The 26,569-nt window shown below is 42.6% G+C and overlaps 1 protein-coding gene across 1 annotated transcript in view; it reads right to left on the reverse strand.

Moving 5' to 3' along the window:
• The window catches only part of ABLIM2 (actin binding LIM protein family member 2), a 238,593-nt gene that overhangs the window by 120,701 nt on the left and 91,323 nt on the right, over positions 1-26,569 (reverse strand). Inside the window, exons 8-13 of the mRNA XM_073610745.1 lie at positions 23,288-23,346; positions 18,644-18,721; positions 16,110-16,256; positions 8,751-8,783; positions 5,231-5,351; positions 2,230-2,328 (exon numbers count right to left, since the gene is read on the reverse strand). Coding sequence (XP_073466846.1) covers positions 2,230-2,328; positions 5,231-5,351; positions 8,751-8,783; positions 16,110-16,256; positions 18,644-18,721; positions 23,288-23,346 — 537 coding nt within the window. The remainder of the gene's footprint in view (positions 1-2,229; positions 2,329-5,230; positions 5,352-8,750; positions 8,784-16,109; positions 16,257-18,643; positions 18,722-23,287; positions 23,347-26,569) is intronic.

Consider the following 26,569-nt stretch of genomic DNA (forward strand, 5'->3'; position numbering starts at 1 on the left):
TAAACAGATTAGAATTATTTTTTGGAAACCTGTCACTTTGGCCACCATCCCTTCCTATGATACTTATCTTTCCTGCACTCCTCTGTTGCTCTGTTCATATTCAGGAGCATTGAATCTTAAGCCGGCCATAGAAGGTTCAAATCCGGTCAAGATTCGAACCATGTATAGGCAGGCTGATTGTACCCAATTTGATCAATCAATCAACTTTAGTACAACTAGCCTGTTTTACATGCAATTATTGCTAGCGGCTATTATAATACAATGGCTCCACGGGAGAGATTCCCCCATCAACACTGACTGTGGTTAAATAAAGAAAATAACCCTGTCTATGAAAGGCTTAATCACTGTGTAAACACTTTGTCAATCTTTGTTGGAGTTCACACAGGGTTAATGACTTGCTCCCCACCATCATGTAACAGTGTTCAGGCCTGGCTGTTGGTTGTTCAGCCACCAAGCCTGGGATCCTAAGAGGAAGAGCAAAAGTACCTGCTCACCTATACCTGTAAATACCAGGGAATTTCTAGGGTTCAGACAGACAAATTAGAAAGGCAGAAGAATATGCAAAGGTATAAGCAGGAGGGTGGGAAGGGGTCATTAAGAGACCCTGTCACTTTGCCTACTCATGTTCTTTTTAGGGCTCATTCACACTTGTACTTTGTGGCAACGTATGCAAAAATGCGTGCATTAATGCGCATTGCCACAATTCATGGGAAAGTACCTGCTCTATGTGCAGTGCACTGCTGTTCTGCTCATTGTGAATAGCCCCCCAATTCACTGTACAGTAGAGCCCAATGCACAACGCACCACAAAGCATATACCATATGGTATGCAAGGGCTATGCACTGCGCTCAAAGCCCACCCAGTAGTGTGACGATAGCACATGAAAATTCGCTATGTTCACACTAAATCTCCTCTGAGACCTGTTTTCCGATTGGCCAAAATATCAGGTGATCCTATTAGACGCCTAGGAGAAGGAGGAGGAGAGAGGACACGCATGGCGGTAGCCATGGAGGAAAGGACACCGGAGCCGCTGCTTGCAGCCCACCAGGTTGGGGACACCAGAGCCATTGCCTGCAATGGCTAAGTGCAGGAGCAACAGGCAGACAAGGGGGGGGGGGGGGTAGTGCCACGCCGCCAGTCACCCATGGGGGTGGTTGTTTGCTGACCCCCCCCAAAAAAAAACACTAGCCACCACAGTTGCTACATCCACAGGCATCCCTGATCTAACACTAACTTATCTAGCCCTGTAAAGAAGAAATCAGTATACATAACTGTTTTGAAGCCGCTCCGGTCCAGTCTCCAGCGGTAGAAGCTGTGCAGGGGAGACAGCTGGCTGTGAAATGAATGGGAAGTGATGTCACCCATAGAGTTACTATGGGGCTTCTGTTGTCGGCTGCCTCTTCTGCACCCATCTCCACAGTGGAGCCGCCGCTGACAGCTCAGCGTAGGACCGGATCAGCTACAGTAGAACCTCGGATTACAAGCATAATCCGTTCCAGGAGTATGCTCGTAATCCAAAGTACTCGCATATCAAAGCGAGTTTTCCCATTGAAGTCAATGGAAACGAAAATAACGAATCGTGCTCGTTTTGCAAGACAACATTCGCAAACCGAGTTAAGATTTTTAAAAATACAGTGCTCATATTGCAAAATGCTCGTTAACCGCGTTACTCGCAATCCAAAGGTTCCACTGTATAGATTTTCTGCACTATTAGATTTTCTGCAGATTTTTGTCTTCTGATTTACCAAAACCATATAATATGAGGTCAAACCTTAAGGGTTTCAATTTGTAAGCAATCAGGCAGGCCCTTGCACTACATGGTTTTGGTAAATCTGCAGAAAATCCAATAGTGTGTATGGGGCCTTAGATCGTGGATGCCTGTAGATGTAGAGATTTTAGTGTTGATGTGGACTTCCCCTTTAATGCAGCACATTAGTGTGTGCCTTAACGCTCTAACAAATGTACATTAATGCACAGCAAAGGATCGTTAAAGTGTGAATAAGACCTCCATTGATCATTTCAAATTAGAGATTGCATTTGTAAATGCTATTAGATGTTGCTTCAGGTTATGAGTGAAAAACAAAACATAAAAGAATAAGAAAAGAAAAGGGGACAACATAAAATAGTTTGTGTTCATGCTGCCACAAAGCTAAACCAGAAGAACAGTATATCTGAACCAACGCCATGTCAGTTACAGGAATCACAGCACAGATGCACTCCTGTCCTTACCTTTGAAGAAAGGGATGTAATGATGCCTTAATGTAGATGTGGGGCTTGTATGTTGGGACAGAGATGTGCAGCTGCTGGTACCAAAAGGCTCAGTACCAACTGATCAGCCAACAAAAAAGGAAATTAAAAGAACGGTTTTAGCTCCATGGGGGAACTCATGCACTAACAGATAATTTGCAAAGCATTGTAAATAAAATAAGCAAATGTTTTGCAGCTTACTCGTCATATAAGATCATGCAGAGCCTTCTCCATAAACAAGTTTTGTTGATATGAGATGGAAATCAAGTACAAAGAAATGCAATTATGTTTTCCTTAGAACCAACAACTAAGAAGAACCTCAAATAGTTAACACAGCAAGGTATTTTAAAGGCAGGCGATCAGGTGGGGGCCACTGGGAAACAATAAAGACATCAAACTGACAGGTTACTGTATGGTGCTGTAAATATCCTGGATTACGTCTTAGTGTGAACGTGTGTTTCCATCTCTCAATATGTTGTCAGTATTATAGGGGATTTTTTTTTTATTTCCCAATAGTAGATTTCCTTAAAGTGGCCCCTTTCTGCAAAAAAAATCTGTATGCTGAAAGTAGTTTTTAAAATAACTACATTCTGCTTTAAATGATTTTTTTTTAATTTATTTAATATTGTGATCTGGTAAAGTATATGAGAAGAGTTTTTTTCCCCAATTGTACTCTTCTGTAGAACTGTACGGTGTATTTATGTCACTTAACATGTACAGTAACAGTACATACTTTAAAGTAAACCTGTGGCTAGGCTGTGGACATTTTATTATTTGTATATTCTCAAGAAGCAGTTAATGAGCTTTAAAGCAAAACCCCAATTACCTCAGTAGCTACAGGTACATTGAAGCAATTCATTTTCAAAGTTCACAGTGGAAGCAACAAAATCATTTGCTAAAAAGCTTAGATCACCCTGCTCCTTTCTCAGAGTTATTGATTTTTGTCTACATCAGAGATTTGTAAGTCAGAAGGCAGCTGAGTAAATGGTGGGAGGAAGATTGGTGTGAGCTGAGCTGTTGAATAACTGTAGAGACCTAAACTGCTGAGAGAAGGACTTAGAGGGCTTCAGTGCTTTTGCTGTGAACTTTGAGTCACTGCTGAAACAGGGAGCTGAGTTGTTACGTCACTGTTGGTAGAGGGAAGCAATAAGAGCTGAGCTGTTGATTCACTGCTGATAGAGTACAGCTGTGGGAGTTGAGATGCTGAATAGCTGCTGGGAGAGCGAGCTGAGCTGCTGAGAGATGTACTAAGAGAACTTCAGAACTTCTGCTGAAAACTCTAAACATGAATTGCCACACAGCTCCTGCAGTTAGAGGTCAATGTTGGCTACTTTAAAATTAATTTACAAAAATTAATTTACAGTAAATTATCCTTTTTTTTAGCCAAGGAAGCTACCATCTTAGCTTCTGTTTGATCTTCAATTGCCATGATTATGCATATATTCCAATTTAGAATATATCAATATTATAGCCTGGTCACTGATTCCAGACACTTTGCAAAGGTTAGGGTGAGGTCACTTAACCTCACCATGGGATTCTGTAAAAGCTTAGAATCCAAAATCCTGCAAAGAGATGTTCCTGCACAGAGCTGCCATATTCCATGGTGTGGCATAGGCAAATTGGCAAGAACCTAGCAGGGGATGTCATTTTGGCTTTTTTTCTAATTATTTCTTTATAAAATGTGTCTGTTTCAGGGGCTGGAAGGCTGCAAGATAAGCAGACGTTCCATTTTTATGTGAGGTTCACTCTAACGCAACTCTGGCGCTATCATAAAACAAGTCAGTGAGATGCACCCTGTAAAACAATAGGGTGAATACTTACCTGCCAAGTGAGCAGCAAGGGAAAACTTTGTTCCCTTCAAGGTGCTTCTGCCGTCTCCCGTGGTAGTGCGTCCTTAGGGGCGCACGGGCGCCGCCCTCTCTCTCCTACCACCCCCTCTAGCACTAATAGATAGATTCATGCATTGTGTGAATCTATTTATGGCCGCCACTGCCACCCCCAATTCAGGCGCCGGATCCCATTTTGGGGGGTGTTTTTGAAGCACCTGATTAGGGCCATAGGCTCTAATAGGAGTCTGAAAAGGTGACCACTCAGCTGTGTTAGAAAAGCAAATGAATATTCGCTTTCCTAACACTAAACCGCCTCTTCGCCAATAAGGTCCATGGATCTGTTACCTGTCACCTGATTGGCTGAAACTTTGGCGCTGTGATTGGACGCCAGGCAGAGAACGGCAAGAGAGGACGGGAGAAGATATCAAGGAGCTGTCCCACTGAGACAGGTAAGTGCAGCCGGCGGGGGAGCACACTGGCAGCATTTGATGGGGCACAGTGGCTGCGTTTGATGGGGCACAGTGGGAGCAATTGATGGGCATAGTGGCGGCAATTGATGGACACAGTGACTGTGTTTAAGGGCACAGTGGCACAGTGAGGCTCCAACTGATGGGTTTTTTTTTCAGAATTTTTCAATTTGTTTGCGCCCTCCCCCCCCAAAAAAAAATTTTGAGCACCAGTCGCCACTGCATCTGACACTTGCAGTAGCCTCTCAATTTGTTTTTATGAATGTTTTCTTTGATGTGATGGGCTCAAAACCAACAGGGGCACTCGTGAATGCCATAGTAAAGCTCAAATCTAGGAACAGTTAAAATATATATATATATATATATATATATATAAATATATATATATATATATTACACATATACATTTATCCTGTATCTTTTGATCTATGAATCCTTTTGACACATGGCTTAACCTGAACCTAGCTTTTGAAATTTTCCATTATATTTTCAGTTTGCATTGTCCAGGTTATGGCTGGTATGAGAAACATTGCAAAAGTACATTCATTATTTAAACATGATTTTTTTTTCTTATAAAAGAGCTTGAAAATATAAGCACTGCACAGAGTAACAATTATCTCACTTTTCTGTACATAAGTGGCAAAGCTGAAAATGTAACAAGATAAAAGCAATTCATTCCTAATTTACCTGGTCTGCTGTAATGTTGAGGTGAATGAGATGTTGGAGTATAACGGCCATATCCTACAGAGCCGGTGGAGCTCGGGCTGGAAGCTCGGTATTGTTTCAGTGACCGATCCTCAAGATCGCTCTGATTGGAGTAGAAAAATTAGATAAAACAAGTGTGCCATGAAAACCATCATATAGTATTCACCTAATGAATCATTCCATCATCACAACAGCAATGATTTCAACCTCTAAGTGCTATGATGGCTGTCATTTGTCATAGAAAGCCAATAAAGATGTTAAGCTTCCTGATCTATTACTGCTGAAAAAGTCGAATACCCTCAAGGAACACGTTAAAAATTAATTCTTAAGCCATCCACATCTAAATGGCTTAAAATGGGTCCAGGAGTGCAGAATGAACTGCACTCTTATCATTAATAGAAGTATGGCCAAAAAAGCTTTGACCATACTTCTCCTTTAACATAACCCCATAATATCTGCACAAAAATGTTGAAACATTTACTGTTTTTGGGGCCCACTTATCTCTAACAGTCAAGAACAAGTAAAACAAATGAGAAATACAGAAGCTGTGTGGACCTCAGCATTTGTGCGGGAGGGCACAGAATATAGTGCATTGTGGCAAAAATTGGTTTTGGCAAAATGGCATCCACATCCATTTGGGGCAAAATGATGGGTTCTCTTGATAGTGTAGGGGACAAGGAGAGAGGCGCTAGGTGACCCATAGTGTAAAACAGTTTAATGCGTAAATATAAAACACAGTAACAGGTTCAACTCACAGGGTAATAATGAGAGACTGTCTGTGCCCAGGTGGGCTGTGTGAAGGATCCCGCACGAGATAGTGGAATAGTCCTAGCCTCAGCCTCAGGGTCCGTGAAGACAAGAGGGAGGATGCTGGAACCACAAGCTGCAAAGGGCCGAATGACAGCTTTCGGAGGCGTGACTTGCCCACGCGTTCTGATTGGTCAGTTCTACTCTGGGTTTGAAAGCTGTCCCTGCAGCACGTGATTACAGTGTCCTCCCTCATGTCTTCACGGAGCCCCCGCTGTGGCTAGGACTATTCCACTATCTCATGCGGGATCCTTCACACAGCCCACCTGGGCACAGACACTCTCTCATTATTACCCTATGAGTTGAATCTGTTACTGTGTTTTATATTTACTCAATAAACTGTTTTATACTATTGGTCGCCTGTTGCCTCTCTCCTCTTCCCCTCTTCTGTTTCAGCGTGGGTTCCCTAACCCCAGAGCAGACTGCCTGTTTCCAATGGATACTACAGACATTTCTTATTGACTTTTTGGCTTCCACTTCCATCCAGACGGAGTATAAAAGAGACATTGTTTCATATATAGGTGAATATAGGTGCATAACTATTTTCATTCCACAATTCTGGACATTTTATTCACCATCTTTTTGTACCTTTTATCAGACAAGCTAGGGCAGCGCTGGGAATTTCTGTTTGTTTGTTTTTTGATCTACATCTCTTGATAGTGTACATCTCTCACCTGCTCATACTCTCCTTTCTCATACTCCCCCACTGTTCTGAGTAAGTCTTCTCTTTCATGTGACAGTGTTTGGGCCTAATGGATGGCAGCTCAGGCCTGAGCGGTACATATTGAAAAAAGAGGAAACAGTAATATGCTCCCCCGTACCCAGAAATGGGTAATTATTGGCGCTCCCACAGACAACCAGGGGAGTACAGCAAAGGCAAGTATCAGTGGATAGATGGGAGGTACCCCCGTCAAGAGAACTTCTTTAAAAGCAGAGCAGATATAGGCCAACCATAGACTGTTCGAATCTCGGCCGGTTCAACAGGAACTGACTAAGATTCGAACCGTGTATGGACAGACTGAATGTACCAAGTTGATCGAACCAGTCTGCTGGATTTTACTGGTGATTATCGCTAGTGGCTGGTATATCTGCTAGCAATAATTACTGTCTTCTCCCAGCGGGGGTGGCTTCCCTTGTTCCCCCTCTGCAGGGAGAATACAGTGTCTTGGTGGGAGGGATTCCCCTGTCAGCACTGTCTATTGATGGGGGATTCGTGCAAATTTCTTTCCTGCAACCCATGGTTGCAGGAAAGAAATTCCCTCAGTCTATGTCCAGCCATAGATACCAACTTATTCTGGGTGTCTAGTTCTGGAGATTGGCTGATTTGCATATCAGCAGCCCTCCTAAATCAGACACCACTGAAAGTAGGTCAAACAGAGTTCTACACAGTTCCATAATTAGAAAATATAGCAAAGCTTTTGTTTTCCTCAAATACATTCCTCTGAATAACAAAGCAATGTATCCCCCACACTGCCTTTGTTTAACTGGGGCTGCCCGCTTTACAAGATACAAAACCTTTACACTGCAAGATGACCTATGAGCTAGGAGATTTCAGGTCCCAATTCACACCAGAGCGATTTTCTGCTTGAAGCTCTAAAACACTCAACAAGGCAAATCCCATTTGTTTCAAAGTGTAAGGTATGTGTACAGCCCTAAGCAGCTGCATGCCCTAATTCCGGCGGGCAGTCAGGGGTCAGTAAAACTGCAGCTTAACCCCTTGGTCGCACGTGTGAATATATATATTATATATATATAGATATATATATATGTTTCATATTATTAAGCATCAAACATATAGTTTGTTTGTTGCTTAATAACATTTCTAGATCTCCTGGGCATGTGACAAATTTCAGTGGGAGGGCTTCTTATGCACCAAGTATGGTATGGTGCAGATTCAGCACACTTCTAATTGCCTATTGCGTGCTAGATTTTCTTCTAAGGATGCTAAAAAATATTTCTTAAAGGATAATCAATCCCAAGAAAAACCACCCAAGAAAAAAATAATTTATTGCCGTTTACAGTCCTATCTTTCACATAACCTTTTGCATGATATTACATGGAACGGAACATGGATGCTTCAAACAAGAATTCACACAGCTCAACAAACAGCAAAAGAGAAACAATAAAACATTGAAGGTACAAAGTGCAGTAAAAGGTATCAAGGCACAGGGTATCAATTGGAAATTCATCCCTTAGTGATTTGTCATGAGATTTGACAACTATTACAACTCTTTTTAAAGGTTCCTGCACTACTTTTTGTGATTTCACTGCAACTTGCTTTAACTTCTGCCAAATGAAGTCACAAGCCACAGTAAAAATGGAGGTCCAAATCGCACGATCTGCAGCGTTGAAATTGCGCTGAAGTAGCGTGATTTCAAAGCTGCGCTGGTGTGAACCAGGGCTTACTCATCTGATTATAGTAATCTGAAAGCTGATTGGCCATCAATTACTGACCTTTGCACACTGACAGTACATTTCTGGCACATTGCATAAAAGAACATATTAACAGTTAAATTCTTGGGGCATTTGCAGCTTCTTTGTACAGAGTTCTATGGATTATTTTTCACCAGATATAAAATAAAATAAGAATTATGGGATCTTGGCGAGATGAGAATGCCAGCATGACAGAAGCAAAAGGCAAAAAAATAATAAACAAACAAAAAAAAATCACAAACATGTAGACACGGCCAATTACCTCTGTAGGTGTTGGAGAGAGCAACTGAGGTGACTGCAAACAGCAACACAAAATAGGAGATTAGTGAGACGGCTCCATGCATGATGGGTATAACGACATGACAGCAGTTCTGAGAATCCATGTATAACATTTACAGGTATTAAAAATTCATGTGCACGAGTGTAAAATCAATACCGCTAATAACCATGGCCTATCTGTACTGTATCAGTCTATCACAATTAGTAGACAAGGATTACTGGAAGTTTGACGGTTCATACCTGGAAAGCTGGAAGTCTACTGACAAGGCTAAAAATGGTGATCTGGGTTTACATCCCACTTAAAGCCTTGTTCACTCTTGTGCCGCTTTCCGTGATCCAAAGTATGTCTATGCAACAATTCCCAAACATTTTCATAGTTACTGGATACATCATTGCACATTTCCTTAAAATGGTTGTAAACCTCAGACATGGAATATGAACAAAGAATATCCTTCTGTAGTGTGTACTTGTCTCAATTAGGAGAACTTCGTGGTTGATTTATTAAAGGCAAAAAAACTACAAAGTGCAGTTGCTCCAGAGCTTAGTAAATGAGCAGAATCTCTGCCGACTCACATCATCCAATCATGTGCAAGCAAAAATGCTGTTTTTTTTTCTTTTTAATTTCCTTGCATGTGATTAGATGCTCTTTGCAAAGTGAAGCCTTACCTCATTTACTAAGCTCTGGAGCAGCTGCACTTGCAGAGGGCAACTGCACTTTGTAAAGTGCAAAGTCTATTTGCCTTTACTAAATCAACCCCTAAGGCTGCATTCACACCTGAGCGTTTTCAGCTCGTAAAACGCTCGTAAAACGATCATCTCAAAAGTTCAAAACCGCCCAACAAGCAAAATCCCATTCAATTTGGCCCCTGTTCACATCTGAGCGTTCTGTTGCCTGAAGCAAAACGCCTGAAGCTCAAAAAAGTACACAAGCTTCTTTTTGGGCAGATTACAGGCGTTTTACTGCTTTTTACATTGGTGACCTTTTGACCTGTACAAAATCGTGGCAAAAACGCGGTAAAAATTGCGGCAAAACATATGACTTTCCGCCTGAAAACCATACGCTCAGGTGTGAATGCAGCCTTAGGCCCCTTTCACACTTGTGCGACTTGTCCTGCGACTTGGGACTGCAAAGTCGCATGACAAGTCGTGCCCCATGATTTCCAATGAGTACCATTCATATCTGTGCAACTTCAAGTCGCACCGACTTCAATGTAGTCCCTGTACTACTTTGGTCCGACTTTAATGCGAGTTGAGGTACACAGACCTCAAGTTTGCACAGGCATTCCCTGGAATTGCATCAAAATCATGGCCATGAAATTGCGGCAAAGTCGCGTGACTTTCAAGTCGCGGCAGTGCGAAAGGGGCCTTAGTGTCATTTCTGTCTGCTATCAGCACGAGTCACTTCTGACAGATTTTCCTGACACCAAGAGAAAAATGGTGACAGGGGAGGGCCCACCAGCTGATTGACAGCCTTAGCTCTGTTCCTGTGTCCTATGTTAAAGGTGGGGGGGGGGGGGTCCTTTCCCTCCAATCAGTTGTCAGAGATCTCTTTACTGAACTCTGCAAATGTAAATTCAGCTCTCTGCCCCCTTTTTTCTGACAGCTCAGACAAGCTTTAAAAATTCTGGACTATGAATGCATGTAGAGAAGAAATATATGTAAAATATACTGAATTGACTAAGCTGCCAGCACCGTAAAGTCTAATACAAAAACTCAAATAGATGAATATATACAAAATTAGTGCAGCGCTAGTAGAAAAACAACTTTGCAAAAATTTCAAATTTTCAAATGAAAAAGAGAAATAAAAAGAAAAACTAAAGCAAAGTCCCAGTGAAAATTTCAGTCCATAAATAAGGGGTTAAACAACACCCATCCATGTAAGATATCAGTGTCAGATTGCAGAGGAGGAAACTGTGAAAGATCCCTAAAGAATGTGCCTCCAGCTCCACACCCAAGTGAGAAAGTAGCCTGCTTACCAGCTATTCGTGACCAATAAAACAGTGGTCTCACCCAACACAGGGAAATCGGTCAATTGGCCAATCCCCAGACGACGTCTGCCAGTGACAAAACGCGCAGGGTGGAGCCTACCACTGTGACGTCATCACGTTTTTCCTCTCAGGAGGTTGATGGGCAAACGAAATAGAAAGTGAAGAGAAGCCTGTGGGGACGCTGCGGTCTTCATTATGAGACACATTGCTCTATCACTTGTGAACATTTTACATCTTGCAAGTGCAACCCACTTATTGTATTAAATTCATCTTTTATAAAGTACTGCACTATGGAAGCATTTTCTTTTAGATCTTTTGAGTGTTATCGGCCTAGCTGTGGTTCCAGACACCATTAAGGGTCCTTGGGAGACTGAATTCTCTGTGCTGGGTACTAGCATTACAAGCTCCAGTCTGCCACCATGACACTGTTAAGCTATAAAAATGCTGCACACCAACGGTGTAAGTGCAGTCATAGCAGACCATTGGATCCTTATTGAGCAGGACGGGGGGCACTGTATTGATTGGCTGTGCTATATGTTATGAAGCATCTTCAACCAAGCTACACTCATACTGATCACTGTAATAAGCACACTTTATATTTATGCACATATGATTTTGTGTTTTAGACTGTGAATTTGTTGCAGTAAACATCTATAGATCTTGTAGTGAATGTAGGCCTTTAATGCAGGACCAAAAGGAATAAGAATGGATAAATGGATGTATAGGATTAAATGTATCATAGGTGCACAGGGTTTAATGCATATTACATTTTTACGTTTTATAATAAAAATGGAGTACAGGAAATTAAAAACAGTTTCTCCGGTAATATTTTCTCATGAATGCAACAAGGCAAGCAAGCTCCATTGATTCTAGGAGCTGTAGGCACAAAAGCATTGTTAGGTTCTGTTATACTATAAAAAGAGAACACGCAGAAGAGACATGGAACATAGAGAATTAATAGCAGAAAGGCAGAGAGACGCAGAGAGTTGAATCAGCTTTTATGACCTCTGCAGCAGTGAGCTCCTTGTGCCCATCTTTGCCATCACAAACTGCTGTGGCCATTATCCAATACATGATATGTAGAGCATCTGGGTACTGGGTACATTTGTGAGTGTGCTATATTTCCATATCCCCAAAGTTTTAGAAGAACCCAGTAGTGAAAATCTGATAACGTGGGAATTCAGAGATCAATCTGATCACTGCTAAACAGAAAGCCAATGTGCAGAAGTATTGTTACAGTGGAACCTCGGATTACGAGCATAATCCGTTCCAGGAGAATGCTCGTAATCCAAAGTACTCGCATATCAAAGCGAGTTTCCCCACTGAAGTCAATGGAAACGAAAATAATTTGTTCCGCATTGACTTCAATGACATGCAATACTGCATACGGCCAGAGGTGGGGGGGGGGGCGCCGGGGAGCCTCGGACACGGGCAGAAAGGCCCGAGGACACCTCGGCTGACCTCGACAAACCTCGGAAACACTCCGTTCCCGAGGTTTGCCGAGGTCAGCCGAGCTGTCCTCGGGCCTTTCCGTGCATTTCCGAATAGCCCCCCCACCTCAGGCCAAACACGGTATTGCACACGCTTTGGCCTGAATCGCGCTCGTTTTGCAAGACAACACTGGCAAACCAAGTTACGATTTAACCGCGTTACTCGCAATCCGAGGTTCCACTATATTTTATTCCTCTCTCTCTCTCACTTTTTCTAAGCACAAATGGGTGACAGAGAGCAAATACTGAATGATTATTGTGGTGGTAAAATAAATCTGTATGAAAAGACTATAAACGCTGAACTCCTGGTCTACATTCTTGTTCTATGTTACTGACCTGTAAGCTATGGAATCCATTGGATCAGTATGAGAACCAGACAAGTCACTGCCACATCTAATAGGAGAGCTGAGCATTTCTACTTCATGTTTAATGTTCAACACATTGGGGTTGATTTACTAAAGCTGGAGGATGCAAAATCTGGTGCAGCTCTGCAAAGAAACCAATCAGCTTCCAGGTTTTATTATTTTTGTAAAAGTTTAATTGAACAAGTTGATGTTTTGAAGCTGATTGGCTACCATGCACAGCTGCCTCGGATTTTGCATTCTCCAGTTTTAGAAAATCAAACCCACAGTCTTTTTAAATGGTCAGATCTTCCGTAAAGTGATTTTTTTGGTATAGATGGAGTCCAGTGGGCTGAGACAACCCCTGGCTATATGTATTTCCTCTTTCTCCAACAGAGAGAAATCAATGCCTTATCTGCCAAATCTGTCCCCGTCCAACTGGGAGCTCTGGGTGCTCCCACTCACCTTTGCTTGTCCCAGCATCCCATGTTAACCTTTTAATAATATAAAAGAATACTAAAGAGAGGGATATCTGAGACTTCCAAGCTCGCAGTAAATACTAATTTGATTAACTAAAGGCAAACAGACTGTGCACTCTGCAAGTGCAGTTGCTCCAGAGCTTAATAAATGAGGGGAAACGTTAATTTTCCTTGCATGTGATTTGGTATTCTTTGTAAAGTGAAGCTCTTACTAAGCTCTGGAGCAACTGCATTTGCAGAGTGCACAGCCTATTTGCCATTAAGCCGGTGTTGTGTCGAGAAGTGCCCGCTATCGAGAGGTGCCCGGGATGAACGGCGGGGCGGATTTCTACATGTTGTGGGTAGATTTATAAATTATGGGCAGTTGGGGGCGGAACTTTTAAAGATGCCCAGAGCTGCAAAGCAAAACTTTTTATGCTATTCTTTGAAGAATAGCATAAAAAGTTTTGTTTTGCAGCACTGGGCATCTTTAAAAAGTCAGCTATTGTGCACAGGCGCCATCTTGCCCTCACAACAGCTGATCGTAAAATTAGCTGTTGTGCTGTTCTGTACGGCGCATGCGCAGTATAATCCGGGCACTTCTCGATAGTGGGCACTTCTCGACAGAACACCGGCCATAGACGGTTTGAATCTCAGCCGTTTCAGTAGGAATATGTACCAAGTTAATCAATCAATCAACTTTCTGTAAAACCAGCCTGTCGAATTTTACATGCCATTATCGCTTGCCTAAGAAAAAAGAGAAGCTGTGCTAAAGATCCCAATCAAAAAAAATTATTAAAACATATTAGTAGTCCATATTAAAGAAAATGAATCCTCTTCTTAATGGCACCACAGTGACTTCAAACTAAAGAAGAGTGCCCAACCACCGTAATAAAGACCTGCTTACCAGATGGCAAGCACAAAGGGGGTTTGGCTATAACCCAGCCACGGCCTTGAGCTTGCAATTGATGACCAGATCAGAAACCCTGACAGGCAGGCTGGATGGCTGTAGATCTTCCCCTGTGACCATCTATAGAGTCTATGTCCGTATTTATAGCAAATGACCCAGAAGGAAAAAACTGACCATAGCATAATACAGTCTAGTAATTTATTAAAAAAAGAAGTATTGCACTTACATCAAATAGGTTGAAAACTCGCATAATAAAAACAGTGCCAGCCGGCAGATACAATGGGAAGCCCGTCCTCCTAATGAAACAACGTGGTGACGTCGGTACGTAGCCTCCTCCAGGTGCGTTTCGACATACGTGACGTTGTCAATGGGGAACGATTCTCATTGACAACGTCACGTATGACGAAACGCGTCTGAAGGAGGGTACGTACTGACGTCACCATGCTGTTTCATTAGGAGAACGGGATTCCGATTGTATCTGCCGGCCGGCACTGTTTTTATTATGCAAATTTTCAACCTATTTGATGGAAGTGCAATACTTCTTTTTTTAACAAATTACTAGACTGTATTACGCTATGGTCAGTTTTTTTCCTTCTGGGTCATTTGCTATAAATACAGACATGGACTCTATAGATGGTCACAGGGGAAGATCTACAGCCATCCAGCCTGTCTGTCAGGGTTTCCGATCTGGTCATCCATTGCGAGCTCAAGGCCGTGGCTGGGTTATAGCCAAACGCCCTTTGTGCTTGTCATCTGGTAAGCTGGTCTTTAGTATGGTGGTTGGGCACTCTTTTTTAGTTTGAAGTCACTGTGGTGCCATTAAGAAGATGATTCATTTTCTTTAATATGGACTACTAATATGTTTTAATATATTTTTTTTTTATTTGGATCTTTAACGCAGCTTCTCTTTTTTCTTATTCTATTTATTGTGTTTATCCCACTTCAAGCTGCTGCTTTCACAAATTTTTCTCTATATGTTCTTTTCTGATATAATTTACACTAATCCTAGTGTGGTTTCCTTTTTTGCCATTATTGCTAGCTGCTGCTAGAAAACAATGGCTCCATAGGAGGGATTCCCCCATCAACATTAACTGTGTTGATGGGGGAATCTAGTGATTTTCTTTCCTGCAACCCATGTTGCAGGAAAGAAAATCACTAGGGGTTATTTACGAAAGGCAAATCCACTTTGCACTGCAAGTGCACTTGGAAGTGCAGTCGCTCTAAATCTGAAATGAGTGGAAGCTCTGCTGATTTTATCATCCAATCATGTGCAAGCTAAAATGCTGTTTTTTATTTTCCTTGCATGTCCTCCTCAGATCTACAGCGACTTTACTTCCAAGTGCACTTGCAGTGCAAAGTGGATTTTCCTTTAGTAAATAACCCCCACTGTGTCTATGGCCGGTCTTAGTAAATCCACCCCTTTATGTTCAGTACCCTAAACTATCTGGTCTTCCCGCAGCTTTGTACAACATGCCACTTTGTGATTAAAATTAGAACCATGATGGAATAAATGAAATTAAACGTTAAATAAAATGCAGTATATAAAACAATACCGGTAGGTTCATCGTTTTATATATATATTTTACTTTTTAGCTATGATTATTTGCATGTCAAAAGTGAATGGCCTGTTATTTGATGAAATGATAAATAAGCTGTGAAAAATAATACTCATGATTGTTTTCTAACATAATTGTTAGACATTCGCTAAATGTATACAGCCAAAATCAGGAACCACTTACCCATCTGATAGAAGGCCTTCGTACCAAACGCAGGGATTTCCCTGTTGTAAGGCAAATATGACAATCTCTTTCCTTGGTCTTAGCTACTCCTAGACTAGTTCTCCATAACTACCACTGAGACCCACAAATGTGGTCCCCTGTGGTTTAAATACATTTTTTTAAGTGGCAGGCCGGTGCCATAATGGCACAAAAAGAATACATTTCCACAGTTGTGGCTGTCAGTAAGGCACACACCGATTGAAAGGACAGAATGTATCTGCTTAACTCATCTACTGTATGCTTAGTCCTACAGTTCGTTTTTGGGGCAGTGTACCACTATAGAGTGGACACCCCACACTTTTGGAAACAATGCCACAAATAAAGCCTTCTAGTCTATTTTAATATCTTAAAAATGTTTATTAATGATGTATATATACCTCTCCATAACTATGCCTGTCGTCTGATGAATAACTGATGTACGGTGAATAGGAGATCATGTCAGGACGATCAATATTATAGATAGCTTTACTTTTGGGTAGAGCCGCTAGATCTTTGTAGTCAAGGATCTCATCGCCAAGCTTTGCCTAAGGATGACAGGAAAGAGAAAGAAGACAGACAGGTAAGAACAGAGGACAGAACAGATTACTAAGTAGCCGTTTACTAGGTAAAATGAAATAAAAGTGAAATTCTTAAGGGAAGAACGGAGGACAGAAACCTGTACATGCAAAGCTTCTAATGTCAATGATTGACTTAGGTATGCAGGTTCCACCAATAAATAGTGTACATCCAGAGAGATTAAAAATGATGTACTGCCAAAGTAACAGCGGTAAGTTTTTATGCAAAACACATGTTTTTCAACCATATCCAAGCCGTTTTAAAAGCCTATATTGGGTGGATATTTTCAGCACAAACATCTACAGAAAGGAGGCCTGTAGCTCAAAAGCTTACTATTCATATGCAACTGATTATACACTAAGGGGGACCTCAAGTCTCTAGCTATCCTAAGATCCTTTATGGCCATTTCCTGCTGCCCTATCAATTATCTAGAACAGTGGTCTCCAAACTAGGCCCTTTGCTTGCTTTTATCTGGCCCTTGGGGGTACTATTCTGACACCAATGATGGGCATTATACCTTCCACTGCCACCAATGATGGGGCATTATTCCTTCCACTGCCACCAATGATGGGGCACTATTCCTTCCGCTAATACCAACAATGGAGCATATTTCTTCCCACAGATGCCAATGATGGGGCATTGTTTACTCCCATTGTCACCAGGGCATTTTCTACTTACACTGGCCACAGTCTGGCCCCCTCAAAGTCTGAAGGACACTAAACTGGCTCTTTGTTTAGAAAGTTTGGAGTCCCCTGATCTAGAATGTAAAGTTGTCAAATACACTGAGCAAAATTATAAACGCAACACTTTTGTGTTTGCCCCTATTTATCATGAGCTGAACTCAAATACCTACGACTTTTTCTATGTACACAAAAGGTCTATTTTCTCTCAAAATACACGCTGTCTGCCATCTGCCCTGTACAGTGAAAATCAGGATTCATCCGTGAAGAGAACACCTCTCCAAAGTGCCAGACGCCATTGAATGTGAACATTTGCCCACACAAATCGGTTACAATGACGAACTGTAGTCAGGTCGAGACCCCGATGAGGACGATGAGCTTCCCTGAGACGGTTTCTGACAGTTTGTGCAGAAATTCTTTGGTTATGCAAACCTATTGTTGTAGCAGCTGTCCGGATGGCTGGTCTCAGAAGATCTTGGAGGTGAAGATGCTGGATGTGGAGGTCCTGGGCTGGTGTGGTTACACATGGTCTGCGGTTGTGAGGCCAGTTGTATGTACTGCCAAATTCTTTGAAACCCCTTTGGAGACCGCTTATGGTAGAGAAATGAATATTCAATTCAAGGGCAACAGCTCTGGTGGACATTCCTGCAGTCAGCATGCCAATTGCACGCTTCCTCAAAACCTGCGACATCTGTGGCATTGTGCTGTGTGATAAAACTGCACATTTTAGAGTGGCCTTTTCTTGTGGCCGGCCTAAGGCACACCTGTGCAATAATCATGCTGTCTAAACAGCATCTTGATATGCCACACCTGTGAGGTGGGTGGATTATCTCGGCAAAGGAGAAGTGCTCACTAGCACAGATTTAGACAGTATTGTGAACAGTATTTGAGAGAAATAGGCCTTTTGTGTACATAGAAAAAGTCACAGATCTTTGAGTTCAGCTCATGATAAATAGGGGCAAACACAAAAGTGTTGTGTTTATAATTTTGCTCAGTGTAGATACTAACCTAGCAGTAGCCCCGTAGTGTCATCTCTGCTCTTTCAAATTAAGGCATCTAGGCAACACAAGCCAGTCAGCAGCTCTGCGTGAACACAGATAGATGCCATCCTTTGACAGCAGTGTCATGTCCCTCAGCTGTGGCTATGCTTCGGAGCTGTGGCTATGCTTCGGAGCTGTGGCTATGCTTCAGAGCTATGCTTCGGAGCTTAAAAGAACCTAAAGCAGAGTAAGTCACAAAGTACTTACTCTAATGAATTGATAAATATCATTAGAGTAATCCTTCTTCATATTACCTTCTAACAATCTTCTCACCCCATTGGGCTAACAGTGGGAGGGTCTGAAGGCTGAGCAGTCAGACCAAAGCATTTCAAACATTGGGGGCTAGAGGGTGAATATAGACAACCTTACGGAATGGGAAGGTGACACAGGAACGCAAAGCTTTGGCCCTAAATAGTGTTGTCACTCTCTAGCTATATTGAATTGCAGAGATGTGTGAATGACATTTATGGATGAACAGTTGTGAACAGCTGGTAGGTAAACCACAAAAGACTGTATTTCACTAAGTATTAGTACTAAGTACTAAGTACACACTTGGCAATCTGATTTTCTCATTTTCTGTAAAATGATAACACTAATGCAATATGCAAAAAAAAAGAAAAAAAAAAGCATTCTTACATAAATAACTCTACTTGGGGATCCAGAGGTACTTGAGGCAGGGACTGATATGATGCTCTCTGAGGATGTTCTTGTTTCCTGAGGAATAAATACACATGATTATGCATGTATTACTTTAAAGCTTTGAAAAGTAAACTTCTTTCAATTCTACTCACAACTGGCCTTATGTAGTCATTAACTATTTCAATACCAGGCACATACATCCCCTTCCTGCCCAGGCCAATTTTCAGCTTTCAGCGCTGTCGCTGTTTAAATGACAATTGCGCGGTCATGCTACACTGTACCCAAACAGAATTTTTATCATTTTGTTCCAACAAATAGAGCTCTCTTTTGGTGGTATTTGATAACCTCCATGTTTTTTATTTTTTGCTAAACAAATAAAAAAAGATCTAAAATTTTGAAAAAAAAAAAAAGTTTTTCTTTTCTTTCTGTTATAAAATTTTGTAAATAAGTACGTTTTCTCCTTCGCTGATGGGCACTGATAAGGCGGCACTGACGGGCACTGATAAGGCGACACCAATGAGGTGGCACTGATGGGCACTGATGATGGGCACTTATAGGCTGCACTGATGGGAGGCACTGATATGCAGCACTGATGGGCATTGATAGGCAGCACTGATGGGCACTCATGGGTGGCACTGGTGGGCAACACTGATGGGCACTGAAAGGATGCACTGATGGGTACTTATGGGTGGCACTGATAGGTGGCACTGCTGGGCACTGATATGTGGCACTAATAGATGGCATTAATAGGCATCACTGATGGCACTGGCAGGCATTGGGGATGGGCACTGATTGGCAGCTGCCTGGGAACTGATTGGCAGCTGCCTGGGTACTGATTGGCATTTCCCTGGTGGTCTAGGGTGGCATCATGGTGGTCCTGGGTGGGCATCCGAGGAGGGGCTGCTCTCATAAACAATCAGAACAGACCCCCCCTGTCAGGAGACGCGAGTGAGGAAAAGCCGATCAGCGGCTCTTCCTGTTTACATCGTGATCAGCCGTGATTGAACACAGCTGATCACGCGGTAAAGAGCCTCCGTCAGAGGCTCTTTACCGAGATCGGTGTAGCGGTGTGTCAGACTGACACACCAAATCACCGAACGCCGCAATGCGCTCCCCAACGGGCACGCAAGAGCAGTTGTTCTGGAGGGCCGTCATATAACATCCACCCAGAATGAGAGCCGCGCCGTCCAGCCGTCATTTGACGGCCGGCGGGCGGGTAGCGATTAAAGACACTGTCCTTGGAAAGGGGTAAGGCATTTGAGCTTAGTTTGCTTAAAGTAGAACTATAGACAAAACATTTTGTTTTTTATTTTTTTGATTGAGTAAAGGCGGGTCATAACCTCTGTCAGTTTATATTTTACCATCTTTGTCCCATTGGGGAGATTTCCCTTCACTTCCTGTCCTGTAGCCAAACAGGAAATCACAGAAAATGAAAGGAATCCCTTGGGAACAAAGCAGGTCACCAGAACTAGTATCTCCATTTGAAGATTTCCACTCCAATACTTTTCTGGGTACAACCCAAAATGTGGGATTCTCTTTCACTTTCAATTGAAATGATAATGGTAAACAATACAAATAGTGTGAATCTCCCTAACAGGGGCACACACAGTGATAACATCTGACAGATGTTCTAATCCATTTTCACTCTGTCACTCTTCAGTTGTACTTTAAACATTTAATGTCCACCCTATAGCAGTTTTACCGCCACAGGGCAGCACCTCTGTGCCTGATCACGTACACAGTATTTATGTGATCTGGCTCTTCCTGTTAGGGGACGCGCATGCGTGCCGCTGGTCAATTGCTCCCGCTGTGTGTGATCACACACAGCGGGAGCCGAGCGGCGGCTACAGTGGACTCGATGTCACCCGGCACCCGCCAATGATCGAGCAAAGAGGCAGATCACCAAATAAACTTCATCTCTTTCCCTAGTAAAAGCACCTCCCACAGTGTAGTAAAACACTGGTTAGGCACACAGTTAGCCCTTTGATCGCCTCTGATGTTAACCCCTTCCCAGCCAGTGTCATTAGTACAGTGACAGTGCACTGTTTTTAGCACTGATCACTGTATTAGTGTTACTGGCTTCCAAAAAGTGTCAGAATGTCTGTCACAATACCGCAGTCCCGCTATAAATTGCTGATCACCTTCATTAATAGTAAAAAAATTCAAATACATAAAAATATCCCATAGTTTGTAGACACTATAACTTTTGCACAAACAATACACTTATTGGGATTTTGTTTTACCAAAAATACACGATATTGCCAAAAGTATTGGGACATCTGCATTTATACGCACATGAACTTTAATGGCATCCCAGTCTTAGTCCAGAGGGTTCAATATTGAGTTGGCCCACCCTTTGCAGCTATAACAGCTTCAATTATTGTGGAAGGCTGTCCACAAGATTTAGGAGTGTGTCTATGGAAAGCGCATTTGTTAGGTCAGACACTGATGTTGGACGAGAAGGTCTGGCTCGCAGTCTCCACTCTAATTCATCCCAAAAGTGTTCTATCGGGTTAAGGTCAGGATAGGTTAAGGGGGGATTATGGTGTGGGGTTGTTTTTCAGGGGTTGGGCTTGGCCCCTTAGTTCCAGTGAAGGGAACTCTTAAGGCGTCAGTATACCAGGACATTTTGGACAATTTCATGCTCTGAACTATGTAGGAACAGTTTGGGGATGGCCCCGGTCCAACATGACTGCACACCAGTGCACAAAGCAAGGTCCATAAAGACATGGATGAAAAAGTTTGAGGTGAAGAAACTTGACTGGCCTGTACAGAGTCCTGACCTCAATCCAATAGAACACCTTTGGGATGAATTAGAGCAGAGACTGTGAGCCAGGCCTTCTCATCCAACATCAGTGCCTGACCTCACAAGTGAGCTTCTGGAAGAATGGTCAAACATTCCCATAGACACACTCCTAAACCTTGTGGACAGCCTTCCCAGAAGAGTTGAAGCTGTTATAGCTGCAAAGGGTGGGCCAACTCAGTATTGAACCCTACAGACTAAGACTGGGATGTCATTAAAGTTTACGTGTGTGTAAAGGAAGGCGTCCCAATACTTTTGGCAATATAGTGTATGTAGCAGAATACATATTGGCCTAAATTTATAAAGGAATTAGATTTGTTTACATTTTTTTATTGGATAGGTTTTATAACAGAAAGTAAAACATTTTTTTTTTCAAAATTGTCGGTCTGTTTTTCTTTATAGCAAAAAAAAAGAAAAACGCAGAGGTGATCATATACCACCAAAAGAAAGCTCTATTTGTGGGATACAAAGGACATGTATTGTATTTGTGTACAGCAACACACAACTGCACAACTGTCAATTAAAGTAAAAATGGCCTGGTCATAAAGGGGGGTAAATCTTCCTGGAGGTCAAGTGGTTAAAGTAATATTAAAGACAGATTTTTTTAAAATTAACAAACATGTTATACTCACCTGCCCTGTGTAATGGTTTTGCACAGAGCAGCCCCAATCCACTTCTTCTCAGGTTCCTTTCTTGGCGCTCCTGGCCCCTCCCTCCTGCTGAGCTTGCTACGGGGTGGGCTCGCTCCCAAGCCACTGCTCTGCATGTCCATTCACACACACAGAGGCGCGGCTTGACCCCGCCCCTCTCTCTCGTCATTGGCTCTCTGGCTGTGATTGACAGCAGCGGGAGCCAATGGAGGGAGAGACCCCAGAGAGGGGAGGCTCTCATGCACATCGCAAGAGGAAGATCGGGCTGGGGGGGGGGGGGGGGGGGGCTGGTGCACACAGAAGGTTTTTTACCTTCATGCATTCTATGCATGTAAAGAACCCAGAGCCTTTACAACCACTTTAAAGAGGAATTTCAGGTATAGATATTTTATATACATAGTTATGCTGGCCATACACTATACGAAAAATTGGCCAAAATTCGGTCATTTAGACAGTTCGTTCGTTTTCCAGCCAGTTCATGGGCACAAAATCGATAATCGTTGGGACGTTTTTTGGCCCGAAAAAACGAAGGACAAGTTTGGAAGTTTTCTGCTGAACGAACGATAAATTGAAAGGTTAATGTGTTTCCCGTCCGAACTGTCTGCACTAGGTATATGTAAAAAGACAAAGAAAAAATGCATTTATTTATGACCACTGAACGATTTATCGGTCATTACATGATGGCACTATCGTTTGCGCTTACAGCCGAATGTTCGTTTTTCAAAAATGGGTTCGGCCGATTTTTCGTATAGTGTATGGCCAGCATTACATTGATTCAGCTTGGGTCAATGTAACTATGTATATACCACAACCGGCTGATACCCCTGGAAGCTGGAAATCCCTTTAAATAGACCGGTACTCCAGTGATCTCCAATTGCTTCCCGATCCCATGCTGAGCAGCTGCTATGCTGTGTTCTGAACACAAGAGGTTGGCCACTTGGCACAGCACTAATCAGAGAATACATTGCAAGGGAGGAGCCTCTGTTTGTAGAATTCGGTGCAGTGCTTTGGACACCAAACACAACTTGAAATTAAAGTGCTTCCCCACATATTTCTCACCCGTAAATTTTAGAATTAAGCTTAGAATTAAGCTAACTTTAATGCGTATCTTGAATGAAAACATTAATCATTGGTTGGAGTAGACTGGTAAATCTATAGGGACTTTAAAGCAAGTCCTAAAATAAGTACCTTGTTTCTTTCTTCTGTTTTGGCAGCTTGTCTGCAGATTGGATGCCATATTGAGTTCCCTGTTAACAAAAAAGTGGTAAATAACAGATACTCCACAATACATTAAAATGGGCTTTGCTAAATAAAACCACTTTATGAGTTAATCATCTACTGCACCTTTTGATGACCAGAAGACTCCTAAAGACCCCTTTCATACTGGGGTGGTTTTCAGGCGCTTTAGTGCTGGAAATAGCCTCTGCTAAGCGCCTGAAAACCACTTCCCATTCATTCAAGTGTGACTTTTCACACTGGGGCGGTGCACTTGCAGGAACCTTACGGAAAGTCCTGCAAGCAGCATCTTTGGGGTGGGTTGGGAGCCCTGTATTTAGCGCTCCCAAAACGCCCTGTCCATTGGAATGAATGGGCAGCGCTTTCCGAGCCTGGCTGCATGTACTGGACACAAGTGGCTGCATATACTAGGCACAAGTGGCTGCATATGATGGGCACAAGTGGCTGCATTTGACGGGCACAAATGGCTGCATATGATGGGCACAAGTGGCTGCATATGATGGGCACAAGTGGCTGTATTTGATGGGCACAAGTGGCTGAATTTGATTGGCACAAGTGGCTACATATGATGGGCACAAGTGGCTGCATATGATGGGCACAAGTGGCTGCATATGATGGGCACAAGTGGCTGCATATGATGGGCACAAGTGGCTGCATTTGATGGGCACAAGTGGCTGAATATACTGGGCACAAGTGGCTGCATATGATGGGCACAAGTGGCTGCATTTGATTGGCACAGTGGCTGCATACGATGGGCACAAGTGGCTGCATATGATGGGCACAGTGGCTGTGTTTGATGGGCACAATGGCTGCATATGATGGGCACAAGTGGCTGCATTTGATGGGCACAGTGGATGCATATGATGGGCACAAGTGGCTGCATATGATGGGCACAAGTGGCTGCATATGATGGGCACAGTGGCTGCGTGTGACGGGCACAATGGCTGCATATGATGGGCATAAGTGGTGGCGTTTGATGGGCACAGTGGCTGCATTTGATGGGCATAACAGTTGCATTTGATGGGCATAACAGCTGCATTTGATGGGCACAGTGGCTGCATTTGATGGGCATAACAGTTGCATTTGATGGGCATAACAGCTGCATTTGATGGGCACAATGACTGAATTTGATGGGCACAGCGAGGCTGCAATTGATGGGGGGGGGGGGGGTGTCAGTATTTTTCAGTTTGTTTGCTCCAGGGTTGCCAACCGCCAGTAAATTTACTGACAGTTTGTAAAAATCAGTGTTTTTTTTACAACTGCCAGTAAATATCAGAGGCTGATGATTTAATGCTGTGTTGACTTTTTAAGTGTAAATCAAGCAAATTATTTTGTTTTAGGTATTGTCGGTGTTTCCATATCATGTTTATACTGTTCAAATATTCACTGTGTTGGTTTTCAATAGGAGTTCTGCAATTTCTCAGGTTGCCAGTAAAAACATGTGCTCCGCCAGTAAATTTTCCATGTTTTGTCAGTAAAAAATGCTGTGGAAGGTTGGCAACCCTGGTTTGCGCCCTCCAAAAAATTTTGAGCACCAGCCGCCACTGAATGGCTTTGACAACCTTGAACAGTTTCTAAGAACAGTCACATTAAAATGTAAATGTTCTTCATTTCTAATTTCATGGAGGCTGAGCTTCACTTAATAGTGACAGTGACAACAGCAATTCCAGGATATTTCTTATACTGCACAACATTCATTCGCAATCCAAAAATGTTGTTAAAATTCTTTACACTTAATTCACTAAGCTATGGCACGCACTTGCCGGAAAGATCTTTATACGATAAGAATCGGGAGAAGCACACACACAGTAGCAGAAAAGATGATCATTATGGTTTTGATACATACTGTATGCTATAGCTTTAGCGAATCAAACGTTTTGTTCATGTTAAAGGATCAGATGACTCAAAATTAAAACTAAATTATACAGATGTACATCCTTAAAATGTGGACACCCCTTTAAATAACTGAGTTCAGTGGTTGATGCTACAACATAGAAAAAACATCTTAGACAGGATCATCCTCATTACCAAGGCGTCACAGAAGAAACACCTCATGATGGGTAAAAGCAAAGAGCTCCAGTGAGCACTGCTGGGGCCATAATCTGGAAGTGGAAAGAACATAATTTCATCATAAACTGGCCACGAGCAGTTGCTCCTCGCAAGATTTCTAACAGAGGAGTGAAAAGATTTATCAGAAGACTTGTCCAAAAGCCAAGGATCACTTGTGGAGCACTTCAGAAAGACCTGGAATTAGCAGGTACAATTGTTTCAAAGATAACAAAAAGTAATGCACTCAACCGACATGGCTCATATGCACACTCACCACGCAAGACTCCATTGCTGAGGACAAAAGCATGTTAAAGCTTGTTTAACCACTTCCGGACCGCCGCACGACGATGTACGTCCAAACTTTGAAGGGGGATACCGTGGTTATGGCAGCAACTAGCTGCCATAACCACGGTATACCCGTTTTCGTGTGGCGGCCGGCTTTCTGATAAAAGTGGTCCCTGCGGCGGATTCGCCGCAAGATCACTTTTATAGGTGGCGGGAGAGGGGCCCCCCCTACCGCCGCGATCTGGTGCCCTCCGCTGCTTACCGGAGCCGTCGGTGGCGGCGGAGGCAATCGCGTCCATCTCCGTCCTGTGCCTGGAGATGAGTGAGGCTAAGATGGCGCCCACTCGTCTCCATGACACTGCTGGGTGGAAGCGACGTCAAAACGTCACTTCCGCCCACGCCTCTTAAAGGCATATTTTTTTCAATGTCATTTTTTTAAATGACTTTTTTTTTTTTTTTTATTGCATTTTAGTGTAAATATGAGATCTGAGGTCTTTTTGACCCCAGATCTCATATTTAAGAGGACCTGTCATGCTTTTTTCTATTACAAAGGATGTTTACATTCCTTGTAATAGGAATAAAAGTGACACAATTTTTTTTTTTTTAAACAGTGTAAAAAAAATAAAAAATAATGTAAAATAAATAATAAAAATAAAAAAATTTTTTAAAAACCCCCCCATCCCGACAAGCTCGCGCGCAGAAGCGAACGCATACGCGAGTAGCGCCGCATATGAAAACGGTCGTCAAACCAAACATGTGAGGTATCGCCGCGACCGGTAGAGCGAGAGCAATAATTCTAGCCCTAGACCCCCTCTGTAACACAAAACATGCAACCTGTAGAAGTTTTTAAACGTCGCCTTTGGAGATTTTTGAGGGTAAAAGTTTGACGTCATTCCACGA

The sequence above is a fragment of the Aquarana catesbeiana genome, linkage group LG01 (assembly GCF_042186555.1).
Source record: "Aquarana catesbeiana isolate 2022-GZ linkage group LG01, ASM4218655v1, whole genome shotgun sequence".
Lineage (NCBI taxonomy): Eukaryota > Metazoa > Chordata > Amphibia > Anura > Ranidae > Aquarana > Aquarana catesbeiana.